Genomic DNA, 15115 nt, shown 5'->3' with positions numbered 1-15115 from the left:
TCTCCGCCCCAAGTTCCGACCACTGCATTTTCATACATTATCCAACGAAGTAAATACAAATTCCGTATTGTTCATCTTCGAATGTAGCAGCATTTCAATGTACTATGAAAATCCGATTGGCAAGACTGTTTGGGATGTTTGTCAATATGGCCAACTCTACGTTCTGAATTTTTTCCTACCTGTGAGAAGAGATGGTTGCTAATAGGAACTTCTATGAATTGTGAATCACATGCAGTATTCTCTTCACCATAAGAATAATACGAATATAAACATTTAGCCATGTATTGTTTCGTGTTTGCTGCTATCTCATTTAAATCCTGTCTGCCTAATAAACTACGAAACTAGAGTGAGACAACAGCAAACGCAGAAGAATATATATATCATGTCATGCTTATATTCGTATTATTCTTATGCCTAATAGTGATACAGTCAGAAATGAAGCACAGCAATGACTAGATTTTTAAATCTAAGATGACTAATGTCTGTGCAGAATGTAATGTACTAAAGAGGCGCCTGCAAAGATTTTCAAACGGAGAAAAATTTTCGCTAACTCTCGTTCAGAACATCATCTATCATGCGCAGTAGTAGTAGTAGTAGTTGTAGTTTATTCATCCAGAGAGAATGTACATTGCATGGATTATTTGGTTCTGGTTGATCATTATCAAAGAAAGCAGCAGTGTAAGTAACAACAAATAGCAATCTCTTGCCATTGTTTCGCTAATGAGACGATTCCTCTCTTTTTTTTTTTAATTGTAAGCGGCGTTAGTGCGCACAAAAGCGAGCGGCGACAGGCCGTAAACACGCACTATCTGAATGCGACAAACAATGCGTGACACAGTACAGTAATGCATTTTCAGCTTAGAGTGACGTAAACACCTATAACAAAGAAAACAGCGCTGATCAGAGCAAAGAAAAATAAGCAATCAATTCAAACCAGACGAAGCACGTGAAAAAGGAAGGGTACCCGAATAAATACGGACGGAGCACCTGACGCATAGCAATGGCTACCTGCTAAAGCTTACCAGCTAAGGTTACGACTCGAACCAAACTACTGTAGCTGTATCGGCATTCATTCGACCTAAATTGTCTCTCATATTACAATGGACCAACTTTGTTTCGATTTGGAGATGCGGCCTAAAACTTCTCTCTCCCCTTGAATTTCGAGTCTCAAATTTCAGGTGCGGCTTAGATTCGGGAAATTTTTTTTTCCTTGATTTTGAGTCTCATTTTTCTGGTGTGGCTTAGATTCGAGTGCGGCTTAGATTCGAGTAAATACGGTAGATAACTGCATTGTCAGTGAAAAGTCTGTGGTTACTATTAATACCATGTCATTTATATAAAACATGAACAACAAGGGTCGCAACACACATCCCTGGGGTCACCTGAAGTTAGTTACATTTGTCTACTCTCCCTACAGGATGACATGATGCATCCTTCCCACTGAAAAATCCTCAAACTAGTCACAAATTTTGAAAAAAAAAATAAATAAAATAAAATGAATAAAATATTTTGTCACTAAATTATTTTGTCAATTATTGATTATTTTAATTGTTATAGTCACAAATTTTGTTTGACACTCCACAGCATCACAGTTTTACTAATAATCGTTAGTATGGCACTGAGTCAAAAGCTTTCTGGAAGTCCTGAGAGTGCATCCACCTGATTGCCTTGATCCATGCCTTTCAAGATGACACATGAGAAAAAGTGCACCTTGGGTTTCACAGGATCAAAGTTTTTGGAATGCACGCCGATTGGCATGTTCGACCGATTCAAGAGTATTGCTTTTCAGTCAAACTTTTATCATGTTAGATTAATAGAAGAAATAGGAGGAGCTCTAACAAAGAGCAGTGAGTTTCATCACAGGATTGTGCAGTCACCGCAAGTGTGTTACGGAGATTCTCAACAAAATCCAATGGCAGAGGCAAAAAGACAAGCATTTCACATTATGGGGAGATTTACTAACGGAATTCCTAAAGTTTACATTCCAGGGACAGCCAGAGAACATATTACTTCCTCCAATTCTTGACAAAATAAGATAATTGGACAGATTAAAAAAAAATCTACTCACCAAGCAGTGGCAGAACTCACACATAAGATGATAATTATGCAAGCTTTCGGAATCAGTGATGGCTACTTCTGGCAGAAGGGCTGAAGGGGAAGGAAGAGGGGTGAAGGAAAAGGCCTGGAGAGATCTAGCAAAAGGGGTAGATTTCAGAAAAGTCTGGTAAGTCTACCCTGACCCACAGTTCCGCGAGACTTTCTCGAATTCTAACGACCCCTTTTCCTTCACCCCGCTTCCTTCCCCTTCAACCCTTCTGCCTGAAGGAGGAGCCAAATGTGTGTGTTCTGCCGCCACTTGGTAAGTAGATTTTTTTTATCTGTCCAATTCCTTTATAGTGTTTTCTCTTATGAAATGACCACAATGAGAAAATACAAGCAATTTTAGAGCTAATACAGACGTTTACTGTCAATCATTCTTACCATGCACCATTCACAAGCGGAAGAAGGGATATAATGGTACCAGAAGTACCCTCCGCTACATATTGGTTAAGATGTCTTGTGGAGTACAGATGTAGGTGTACACCATTCTGCTCAAGATACATCACAATGTGATTATATAACATGTTTTAGAATTCTACAACTCTTGGATGTCAATGAGATCAAATGGTAGGGTTGAAGACCACTTCTGCTGCCCTTACTGTAGATACGACTGACCTGTGCTTCCTTCTGTCTACTGTTCAAGGGATTTTCAGTGTATTCTGATTAACAAGAGAGTTAATTTAGCAGAAAATTCTGTATAGAATCTCTCAAGGATTCCTACAATTTCCTCACAGTAACTATTACCAGTTTCAACAATGACATCCTCAAAGATGTCAAGTTTTTGCAATCAGGTATAATACATTTCCATCATGAGTTGAGTATCAGACCATCTGTTCTAGATAGTTTTCAGATAAGGCATTCAGCAAAGTTTCACAACATCATGTCTTGTCACATCCACCAGATACAAAACTATTTCACACGATGAAAATAAATTGTTACATGTTCTATAACACATGACAATTTTATTATTTCCACAACCAGTCTGTATTTACATATTTCTAAGTTAAGAAGTCTTTAAAATCCATGTAAAAGCAAATTTATCATGGTGACATGGCAAATACCAGCCTGCCATATCACAACATGAAAACATGACATACAGTGCATGTCAATATGAAACTGCTTAGTATGCCTGCTACAGATCTAGGGGATATATGTTTTAAGTAGAGTGGTTTTCAATGGGTGTTGCACGCATTTGGGACATATTATTCACACAGGTTAGTATGGCCAACACACTTGGGCGACACTGCACTTGGTCAGAACAGAGAGCAGAGGTCAGTAACAGTTCATATAATGTGGGCCGAGATTTAGCGCCTTTCATATTGACGTACTGTGACTGTTGAGAACATTCTAGAAGGGAGAACACATTCATCTGTATGGCACAGTCTATCACATGCTACAACCTGGGCCAGAATTATCAAATTATCTTTAAGAACCAAAGATATCCAACCAGCCCCATTTAGGAAACACAGCAGCCTCTGTATCATCTACCTTCTGTCAGACTATGCACTGCCAGGATTCACGTCCAAAAATTCCAGATTCATTCCCTCTCATCCACAGAAATCACATGGTTTAGCATAAGGGGTGTCTTGTGAGTGGATCCAGGTCAGTTGATGCTGTCATGGTCATGGACAAGTTGCAGTTTTAGTTGGAGCTATGACCACTGGTTCACTACTGTGAAACCCATTGTATTGAATAAGTGCTCACATGTTGTATGGTATGCGTTTTAGAGCTCACATTCACCAAGACTTTTTGCCCCTAGTATCATATACTTTCAACTGCGTGCATTTACAGAATCAACTCTTTCGCTGCTGTGGCCATATATACATGTCTCGCTATGCTCTTTCCCATGTGCTGGGGACCTGTACATGTGCACCACTTGGGTTTTCCTACAGCACTATGAATGTCTGTATGCGCCTCAGCCACTGATGAGTTACTTCCACATCTCAATGAATAAAAATTTTTCTGAGTATTTACCACACAACGTATGTGCCTCTCTGTGTCTCTATGTGACATCATTACAACTTAAAACCACACCATTCACAATGTGGAAGGATGTGAATTGGCATGTCACATGACAATAGGTCAGATGTAAAACCCAATAACTCTAAAACGAAATGAGATATCTTTCGGGGTCTCAATTTTAAATAAAATTTCAATCACTTATCTACATGTCATTCATTAAAAGGTATGAGCTAAAAAAAGCGATCACATGCAAACTCTGCCCAATGCATTACTTTTAGCTTTGAAACTAAAATTTTGTGCAGTGTTTTACTTAACTTGATGCAGCATGGAAAATACGACAATGGAAAGAAATTCAGTTCTTTATAGAGCGAACATACCAGTCTATAAGACGTGCAAAGAAATTTTGTGTGTTTCACCTAACAGTTTTAGGGAAATCTCATCATAACTATTTCATATTAGCCGGAACACCGTGTCTCAGCAGTACGGCCATAATAAAGGTTGTCCTCAGCATGGAATACAGAGAGCATGTCTGTAACAGTGAAAGGCTAAATATGGTACATCCTGCATAATGGAAAGGTGATAGGGTTGTGCCAATGTTCCTGTCAGGGACAGCACCGTGCTGGAGTATTCATTCTACTGCACTTGTTTCCTAAGGGTATTATTGCAGTTGGGCTGTACGAGGCTGAAACTCTGCACTGATATGTGTGATGCTTTTGTACTGCATGAAGACCTGAATTACACAGAACAATGCAATGAATGAATTATCACATTGTCTGGGATTCACAGATTTTGAAATGTTTCAATTTAAATGAAGTCTGTATTAAAAGATCTCAAGGAAAACGGCATAGATTTAACTAATGGTAATACAATGATGTTCTGGCTTCCATTAGACTCCACCTGGATAGTGAGAAATTGAGAACTGACAACTGGCAAGGAGATTCCATATCACAAAAACTAGTGTCTGTTGTCTTAGAGGAAGTTCCCAAATCATCCAACTGGGAAAATAAAGAAAGAATATAGGTTAAAGAAATGCACATGAACCACCTTTATTTTGCTTTTATTGCAGATACCCTAAAACAAATAAAAGAACTTAACATAGCAAGTTTGAAAGTAGGTATGAAAATTAATTACAGGAAGATTAAAATTATTTATAATCAATGAATTAAAAGAAAGTAATACAATTTAACAATAAAGTCATGGAATGAAATAAAACAGAGTAAAAATGGCCTAAGGTGTTACAGAAGCATCCATGCCTCTAATGTGTCAATGTGTATGCATTACTAGTTTTGACTCATTGCAGGAGACTGACACCCTTTCCAAAGGGAGAGCTGTGTAAAGACATTCCAATGACATTATGGACAAAGGACTATGGTCAAACAATAGAAAAATAATACTTCACTCCTTCGCTTCACACACACTCTAACAAAAGGTTCCAAGGCAGCCTTTTCTCCTCTTCCACACACAATTCAGCTCTAAGCTGTCTTCTGATCTGTCAAGTTATAATATATATATCTCTCTCTCTCTCTCTCTCTCTCTCTCTCTCTCTCTCTCTCTCTCTCTCACACACACACACACACACACACCCACACACACGCACGCGCACACACACACAAAACCACCAACTCCAGCAGCTTGGGTCAGAATGCTATAAGTGAGTGTCTTTTAATCTTGCCTGTCTGCAATTTGATGTGTCTTCTTTACAGTAAGTAACAATCTATCTTTTCCTACATTATAGATTACAAGCTCTGTCTGGCATCTAAAGCTGTACAACAACAAGTGCTCCAAATGCAGCCAGTGCACCCACACTTAACACCGTACATCGCTTATTATCCAAATAGGTAACAATCTAAACACAAATTAGATTTGGTGAAATGCTGTTTTCACAACCACTGCAACAGGGGACAAAAATAGTTTTCTTTTGAAATTTCTTAAAAATGCCACCCTTTGCAATCTGCAGTTTTTGTAGCAAAATTAAATTCTATATTTTCCTAGCTATTACAATCTGTTCTGAACAAAGGGTGATGATCTCATGACTGTAAAACCAAACTTAATTAAGTCAAATGATATACTTCCAAAAATCTGACCATTTAAAGAAATATCTAGTTCACACTTCTAAAGGAAATGCACATCAGATTAGTGAATGTCAAAGGTTATGATTAAAATGTTAATCACCACTGACAGACCTCAATAAATGATCTTTTCTTCTGTCTGGATCTTTCCAACGCTCACGTGATCCTTCAAAACAGTCTCTTCTCTCCCTGTAATTGCAGAGGAGGCTACCATTATGAGACTAATGCAAACTATGGAATAACACCCTTCCAACAACTAAATCTGAATGCAAAAACAAACATTCACCCTCAATGAAGCAGCATTATTTTAAACAGAAGGATAAGTTTTAGTTCAGTATGCATAGACATTACACTCCTTGTAAAAGCAATAATATAAAAAGCAATTAAGTCAACTCACTTTTCTCTCAACTGCACTCGTGTTACCCAGTTGACTGATTTTATGTGGTCTTGAACAGCATTTCTAAGAACTTCCCAGTTATGTTTTATATCTTTTAATTCAGGAACTTCCCATCCATAAAACTTTGCATCCTACAAAAACATACATGAAATAATTATTTTGTGTTTTGCCACAGACAGTGAAAGCATTTGCATCAAATTCTACAAAGGTTTACAAAGTTTTGAAATATTTTATTTGTTGAGGTATTAGTAAAATACTTAAATATATACTACATTTGTAATTTATGACTCAGTTCTATTCAGCACCTACACACCTAAATGTGGCAAAATACTTCTATCACAACTTTTGCAGTAGGGCGTCAGATGGAACAATGTGAAAACATTCCGTAGGATATTGAATATTGAACATGCCAATACCACCCATTTGTTTTGACCCATGATGTTATAAAAATATGGAAAAACTACTCATTAAAATTTGATATACATAAAATATGTACTATAAGAGGTGTCGTCTATTTATGTGTGTTAGCTTTGCCAGGTCTCAAAGAGACTACAACCAGAACTTACATCCCCAACATACAGAAGCAAAATTAACACCGATAGTGTCCTGTTCCATATCACGTGATATCATAACTTTCTGTCACTGGTCAAACCTGACATCTGGTTTCTGAAGGACCAAAAAGCCCATTTCAGATTCGTTAACAAATGTGAAAAAGTTAGTTCCAAAAATTTAACATAGTATACTATACTGCCCTTGACCAGTCTGGTAATATCAACAAGGAGGATAGACTGTTACTCACCGTAACGGTGACACACTGAGTTACATACAAACACAACAGAAAAATCGTTACACATCGAGCTTTTGGTCAAAGCCTTCAGGGGAAAATGAAAAAACACACACACACACACACACACACACACACACACACACACACAAAGCAGGCACACCTCACACACATGATCACTTCGGTTGGACTGCAACTGTTGCATTGAACAAAAGCTCTGGAGTGGGGGCAGGGAAGTGGCAAGGCTAGCAAGATACAGGTAGGAGGAGAGAAGAGCACTGTCTGATAATAGTATTCAGGGACTAGAAGGCAGCAGAACAAAGCCATTAGGTGTGTTTAAGACCGTGAAGGGGGGTGAGGAGGGGAACACGGAGTTGAAAAGGAGATGAGCGGAGGAGGGAAAAGACTGATAGGTGCATTGGCAGGTGTTGACTGGAGGATGTGGAACAGTAAGTTATTGTAGGCTTAGACTGGGATGATTTCTGGAGCAGAGAGTGTGTTGTAAGGATGACTCCTATCTGCCCAGTTCGGCAAAGCTGTGGTGCACGGGAGAATTCAGATGGCATGGGTTTTGAAGCAGCCATTGAAATCAAGCATATTATGTTCAGCTGAATGTTGTGCCACAGGGTGGCCTACTTTACTCTCAGTCACAGTTTGGCAATGGCCATTCGTCCTGGTGGACAGTTGGTTTTAAATTGGTACAACCACCAAACAGCTGACCTCTAGGATGAATGGCCACTGCCAAACTGTGGACAAGAACATAGTGGACCTCCCTGTGGTACAACAGTCAGCTGCACATAACATCCTTGATTTCAATGACTGCTTCACAACCCAGGCCATCTGCATCCTCCCCTACACCAAAAATTTTCTGAACTGTGCAGATGGGAGTTATCGCTACAACACATTCTCCATTACTGAAATTATCCCGGCCTCAGCATACAATTATCTACTGCCCCCACATCCTCTACCCAACAATTTCCAACCCTTCCATCCTATTATCTTCTTCCAATTCATAACTCCGCCCCCCCTGCTCCTCTCCCTCCCCTTCAGTCACCCAAAGCACCTGGCACTCTTGTACTGCCAGCTTCTTGTCCTTACAGGTTCTGCCTGGCATCGCCTACATCCCCCCCCCCCCCCCTTTCCAGATTGCTGGTTTCATTCAGTGCAGTAGTTGAATAGTTGCAGTCTGGCTAGAGAGTGCAGTCGCGTCTGTTAGGTGGCTTGCTTGTTTGAATGTGTGTGTTTTCCCTTCTTTTCTGAAGAAGGCTTCGGCCGAAAGCTCAATGTGTAAGTCTTTTTGTTGTGCCTGTCTTGCAACTCAATGTTTCATCTTTACAGTGAATAGCAATCTATCTTTTCATAGCTGTTGATATTCCAACCTGGACTTTACATGGTTCAAGTCTGGTACGCCATTCTTAAGAGGTTGCTGTGATTAAAATGTAGCAACATCTGCACTGAGGAAACAATCCTTCATTCTTAGTACACATTACAGTGTTCTATTACTTAGAAAGAAAAGCTTTTCAGTAAAATATACTAGTAAAACAAAAGAAGAGCCTTTAACAGTAAGTGCTGTTGCCACCTATTAATTGTGGAGCACAAAACACTGGTGGTAATATCTTAGTTTAAGTGATGGCAAACAGGAGCCTTCTATATAGCTGCAGCAAAACAGAGGTTGTCACAGAGTTGTTTGAAATTTTGTTACATGATTTGTTGTTGTGGATGCACGAAGCAGCCATGGCAAGTCAACTTTAGCTCTAAAGACTTTTCTTTTGCCATACACCTACAGCACTCCCCTCTTACCAATGGAGTCTAATTTACTATAAGATTGTTGTTCATACATTTGTCAATAATTGTAGCTGTGTCACTATTTCATTGTCTCCAAGAACATGTGATTAGAAGTTGATCTATCTGCTCAGCAATAAACCCCTGACTTCAATGTCAGCATATTTGGATAACAACATTCTGTTGCTAGTGTCATTTATTATAATTCTGAAACTTAATCACCTATCTGGAAGAGCTTGAAAACACTTTTTTTAAACCTTACTTCAAATGACCTATAATAACTCCAACTATTTCATATGTGCAGAAAGGCAGAGTAATGTTGCATTACACGCATGTGGATGCAGCACTTTTATGTGACCCACTCATTGTTCCTCCAAACACCTTTCTTGTCTGCAATGGCATAAACACAAGTGATACCTGCTGCGATAATTACCACTTCACAACATAACTTACTCAGATATAAGTCTCTTGATACATTTTATCTGAGGAAAGCCATATCATAAGGACAAAAACCGTTATTTCTGGATGTACTATCACCACGTGTGATTCGCAACTGAAGCTATATGATCCTCAAATTGTTTCACTTAGTAATTTATTATTTCATGAAGCTATATGATCCTCAAATTGTTTCACTTAGTAATTTATTATTTCATAAGTAGGAAATTCAGAAATTATTAAACATGTGAAGCTATGTGTAAACAAGTATTGCTTCACTATCGCTCGCTCCTCACTCACATGTTCAGCAATATGTCACTTTTGCCAATAAAACTTTCAACTCTGTTCCCTTTAAAACTAATCAGACAGGCACACTTAGTGGGGCAACTTCTGCTACTGACAAAATACCGTAAGTTAGTTACAAATGTATGTGACGTGCCTGTACCATCATCTGTTCACATTTTTACGTTAAAGAATGCAATCATCATACAACAGTGTGTAAAGAAAGTAAGGAAGTGGTCTGATGTGCAAAACTGGTATAGTTTTAACAAACAGGTAGCACCTCATTTGAAACGAACATATTTCATAATAGAATATATTTTAAATTTAATTACTCTTTGCTTAACTAGCTGATAATGTTATGTCCCTAGACTGATATTGTCAAATTAAAAAATAAAAAAAATTTAAAAAATGCTGCTATTGCTTACATGTACTGCTTCACCAAGTAAGGCCGCTTGATGCATCAATTTCTTTGGTATACATCCAACATTTACACAGGTCCCTCCGAGACCCCACTTTGATCCTCTGGGAGATGGTGTGACGTAGTCCAAAACAGCCACTTTTGTTCCGTACTGGACAGCTTCCTTCGCACATGCTAAGCCACCTGATCCGCCTCCGATGACCACCAGATCATATTCGAAATTACTAGGTGTTACCGCCGCTGTAAAAAAGTATAGTAACGCATTGCGTTTAGAGGTCATATAATCACAGAATTCAACGCATCAAAAACTTACTGGCAGTGCTGGTAATTGATCTCAACGAATACCATACAAGACCCTGAAAACTGACTTTATTTTTCGTTACTGTAACACATTTCAGCTGAGATGCACGCAAAGTCAGCAGCCGCGTGCTAATCCCCGTAACCGCCATTCTGCGTCAGCTACGAACTAGTCACGTTTCTCGTCCGCGAAACAGAGAAATATTTTGTTACTAACGTAGACAACACACACATTACATTCGTCATGAAATCTATTCTGATAACTGGCTGCAATAGAGGTTTAGGTTTGGGTCTCGTCAATAAATTAGTGCAAAGAAATTCTTTAAAAAACCTGATAGCGACTTGCCGGAACCCACAAACTGCTAAGGTGAGTGAAAAATACGATAAATATATCGTTATTTAACCCTTGTACACTTACTTGGTGCCATGACGTTAATTCGATACCACAGCAATCTATGCCTCCAGAAAACTCAATATTTGTGTAAATCCCAAACACTTCAGATCACGAATGACAAAAGGCTACGAAACGCTTTGCGGATTCATTCAAAGATACTCCTGCGTTGCCTAATCCGAGAGGCTCACCTTGACAGGGAAAAAGAACTGTCAGCGTGATCATCAGTTTTTTACAGAAACAGGAAACTGGTTACATCATGTCATTAGTTCTATGAAACGTGTATATTGCACAACTGATACATATAAATTACAGTGGGATTGCTTATTCTTAATAACTGATATATCTGGTTTAGTACCTGATTAACTTGCAGAAATTACTCAATTTTATTTTATTAGCCTTCAGACTGGAATACAGTACCAGAAGAGATTTCCCAGTCATCCTTCGTATAGAAAGTTCTTTATTTCGTAGGACTGAAAGTACAGAATGAGCGATTAATCAATGAGAAAAATACCTCTGTCACGAGTGTTTCACTGAAAAACCTGAGAGACAAGACAAAATTATAGTAATTGGATGCATGACTATTCATGCAGTACTTCATTATAACGCAACATGCTGGACTTTCGAGAAAGTTTTTAATACGACAGAGTAATTAACCCTGAAATAGGCGTAACTTACCGGCGACTTTCTTTAATATGCCGACAGTTTAAAACACACATGACTTAAAAAGAATCGTGAAATCACTTTGTGTTATGTTTCATTTGGTAGTACTTTAATTGATTTCGTATGCCGTCTTCATTCATAGAATGTTTCCGTTGCGCAGTACGATATGTAATAGTTTATTTGCTTTGATATATCCAACTGAACAGTTTGCACCTTACTAATGTTGTGCAGATACATTTACAATGTGTTAACGTTTCATCAAATACGAAAGCAGTAAATGCGGTGATTCTATTCATATCAAGTAGGACAGCAAGTGAAACCACATTTAAATACAACTGTATACAGTAAGAATTGAATATAGAACAAGTAGACCATTGTACAAAATAAGGAATATTAACTGTGGTGAACAGTAGTAATTTAAAGAACGTTTACTGAGTGAGTGAATTTGCATTATCGTTGTGAAAGTTAGTATACTATAAACAACCCTGAACAAGATGCCAAAAACACTAATGAAATAGTTACTAGTGTCTACCTCTTTGGTCAAGTCAATTAATGTTAGCTAAATGTAATGATAGCATTCTAATGTTCATGTAATATGTTTTGATCACAATGACATTAGTCACAGAACCATAGGGTCTGCAAGTGGGGGCAAGAGGGGAGACACTGTTCAATAATTCAACATAACTTGCTCTATCACTCCTGACAAAAGTTCCTCAGCCCAAATTTCGTTTGATGCCCCATACGACCATACTTTTTGATAATAAGTGTGGCTGTGATAATGAGTCAAATGCTTTTTTGCAATCAAGAAATGCTACATCTAACTGTCCATCTTGATCCAAGGATTTCAAAATATCGTGAGAAAAGTGTGAGTTGAATTTCACTTGATCAATGTTTTCAGAATCCAAGCTAGTTCGTATTAAGGATGTCATTCTGTTCGAGATACCTCAGTATATTTGAGCTTAGAATATGGGTATGTTCTAAGATTCTGCAAAAAATTGATGACAAGAATATTGGATGATAGTTTTGTGAATCACTTTTGCTATCCTTCTTGTATATGGATGTGATCTGTGCTTTCTTCTCAGTCCCGGTCATGGTTTTATGTTCAAGGGCTCAGTGGTAGAGAACAGTTCAATGAGGGGCTAAGTCAGCTGCAAATTCAGTATAGAACCTGAGAGGGATTCTATTGGGTCATGGAGCTCTTTTCAATTTTAGTGATTTCAGCTGCTTCTCAATGCCACTGGTGCCAAAATCTGTTTTGAGTCATCTTTTTAAGCAATATGAGAATTGTAGGGGCAACAGTCTGGATGATTGGTTGAACTGGCCTTTGTAACATCAACCAAAACAGCATTGCCGTGTCGGAACTGCGAATGGTTGAAAGCAAGGGGAAGCTGCAGCCACAATTTTTCATGGGGGCATGCAGCGTTACTGTATAGTTAAATGATGATGGCATCTTCTTAGGCAAAATATTCCAGAGGTAAAATAGACCCCCATTTGGGTCTCTGGGTGGGGACTACTAAGGACGACGTTGTTGTTGGGAAAAACAAAATGGGCACCCTACGGATCAGAGTGTGAAATGTCAGATCCTTTAATTGGGCAAGTAGGTCAGAAAATTTAAAAAGGGAAATGGATAGGTGAAAGATATAATGGGAATTAGTGAAGTTCACTGGCAGGAGAAACTGGACTTCTGATCAGGTGAATACAGGGTTATAAATAAAAAATCAAATAAGGGTAATGCATGAGTAGGTTTACTAATGAATAAATAAAATAGTAATACAGGTAAGCTACCACAAGCAGCATAGCGAATGCATTATTGTAGCCGAGATAGACATGAAACCCACACCTACCACATTAGTAGAAGTTCATATGCCAACCAGCTCCACAGATGATGAAGAGACTGAATAAATATATGATGAGATAAAAGAAATTATTCAGATATTTATTAGTAGTACTAATAAATGACTATTTAGTAGTCATGGGGGACAGGAATTTGATTGTAAGAAAAGGAAGAGAAGAAGAAATAGTAGGTAAATATGGACTGGAGATAAGAAATGAAAGAGAAAGCCACCTGGTAGACTTTTGCCCAGAGCATAACTTAATGATACCTAACACTTGGTTTAAGAATCATGAAGGAAGGTTGTGAAAGTGGAAGTGACCTGGAGACACTGGAAAATTTCAGATTGATTATATGATGGTAGGACAGAGATTTAGGAACCAGGTTTTAAATTGTAACATATTTCCAGGGGCAAATGTGAACTCTGACCACAATTTATTGCTTATGAACTGTAGATTACAACTGAAGAAACTGCAAAAAGATAAGAATTTAAGGAGAAGGAACCTGGATAAACTGAAATACCAGAGGTTGTAGAGTGTTTCAGAGGGATCATTGCAAAATGATTGACAAGAACAGGGAAAAGGAATACAGTAGAAGAAGAATTGGTAGCTTTGACAGATGAAATAGTGAAGGCAGCAGAGGACAAAGTAGGTAAAAAGATGAGAGCTAGTAAAAATCCTTTGATAACACAAGAGATATTGAATTTAATTGATGAAGAGGCTATTTCAGCATCCATTGAGAAAATAGGGTTAACCAACTGCAGATTGTGGCACACATTCAGACGATGTCTGTCATCTGGGCTCCAGAGTCATATTTGGATCATTCCAGTGACTGGCAGAGAAAGTCGAGAATTGCAGTCTTGCTCACAGAATTTCAACAAAGCTCACAATCTGCAGCATTGTCTCCAGAGCAGATTGTGGTCTTATGGTTCTGAGTTGAGTGAAAGGCTCAAACCAGAGACTGGGAATGTTCTGTGACAAGCTAGGCTTTTACTTCCTAGACTTGTGCCACAGGGTTTAGATCTGTAGGGTCCCCCTAAATGGGTCAGGTGTGTGTTACATTTGTGGGGGTGCACACTATGGCAGTTTTTTTTTATTTTTTCTAGATGACTCTCAATTCAGTCCAGATAACAAGCACCAGAGTTTCCTAAAAAGTAGAGGGGCTCACATAGTATCAGACACAGAAAGATGGTTAAAACTTGAAGTTGACAGCAAAAGATTTTTGGGAGAAACTTAAGCTTATATCAAAAGGCTAGGCTAGCGGGAATTGGAGGTGCTGTATTTATCACAGTAGACAAGAAACTCAGATCTAGCTCCAATTTAGCATGAATCTGCATGTGAGATTGTTTGACCAATACTCAATATCAGGGATGAGGATAACATTACAATTGGATCCTTCTATTGATCTCCACACACACCTCCTGGCATAATCAAAAACTTTGATAGAAACTTCATTTTGCTAGTACCCTAAGAACCCAATCACACTGCAATAATCAGAAGACACAGTAACCATGAAATAATTAATGGGATAATTACAGTTTTGTTTGTGGTGGGCCTAACAAAAGACATCCTGTGAAACATTAGTAAATGCCTCCTCTGAAAACTAAGTATGACAAGAGGTTAGGAACCTCACACATGATGGAGAAATGAGTATATTGGATCTCATGGTAACAAACAACACTGACCTCTTTGAGGATGCCCAAAA

The 15115-nt window shown here is 38.4% G+C and overlaps 2 protein-coding genes across 4 annotated transcripts in view; one reads left to right on the top strand and one right to left on the bottom strand.

Annotated features, from left to right (window-relative positions):
* The window catches only part of LOC126486290 (thioredoxin reductase 2, mitochondrial), a 63649-nt gene extending 52544 nt beyond the window's left edge, over nt 1-11105 (bottom strand). Inside the window, exons 1-4 of one of the 3 annotated variants that reach the window (XM_050108940.1) lie at nt 10945-11105; nt 10237-10469; nt 6529-6659; nt 6246-6320 (exon numbers count right to left, since the gene is read on the bottom strand). In XM_050108940.1, coding sequence (XP_049964897.1) covers nt 6246-6320; nt 6529-6659; nt 10237-10469; nt 10945-10954 — 449 coding nt within the window. In that variant the 5' untranslated portion in view covers nt 10955-11105. Of the gene's footprint in view, nt 1-6245; nt 6321-6528; nt 6660-10236; nt 10470-10542; nt 10679-10944 lie in introns of those variants that run through there. The other 2 variants (XM_050108938.1, XM_050108939.1) reach the window with 2 other exon arrangements.
* Nucleotides 10762-15115, top strand: part of LOC126486327 (C-factor-like) — a 94585-nt gene continuing 90231 nt past the window's right edge. Inside the window, exon 1 of the mRNA XM_050108941.1 lies at nt 10762-10893. Within this exon, the coding sequence (XP_049964898.1) occupies nt 10771-10893 (123 nt within the window). The 5' untranslated portion in view covers nt 10762-10770. The remainder of the gene's footprint in view (nt 10894-15115) is intronic.

This window comes from Schistocerca serialis, chromosome 1, assembly GCF_023864345.2.
Source record: "Schistocerca serialis cubense isolate TAMUIC-IGC-003099 chromosome 1, iqSchSeri2.2, whole genome shotgun sequence".
Taxonomy (NCBI): domain Eukaryota; kingdom Metazoa; phylum Arthropoda; class Insecta; order Orthoptera; family Acrididae; genus Schistocerca; species Schistocerca serialis.
The sequence above is the reverse complement of the archived record's forward strand: the minus strand, read 5'-3'. Positions and strand labels throughout refer to the sequence as shown.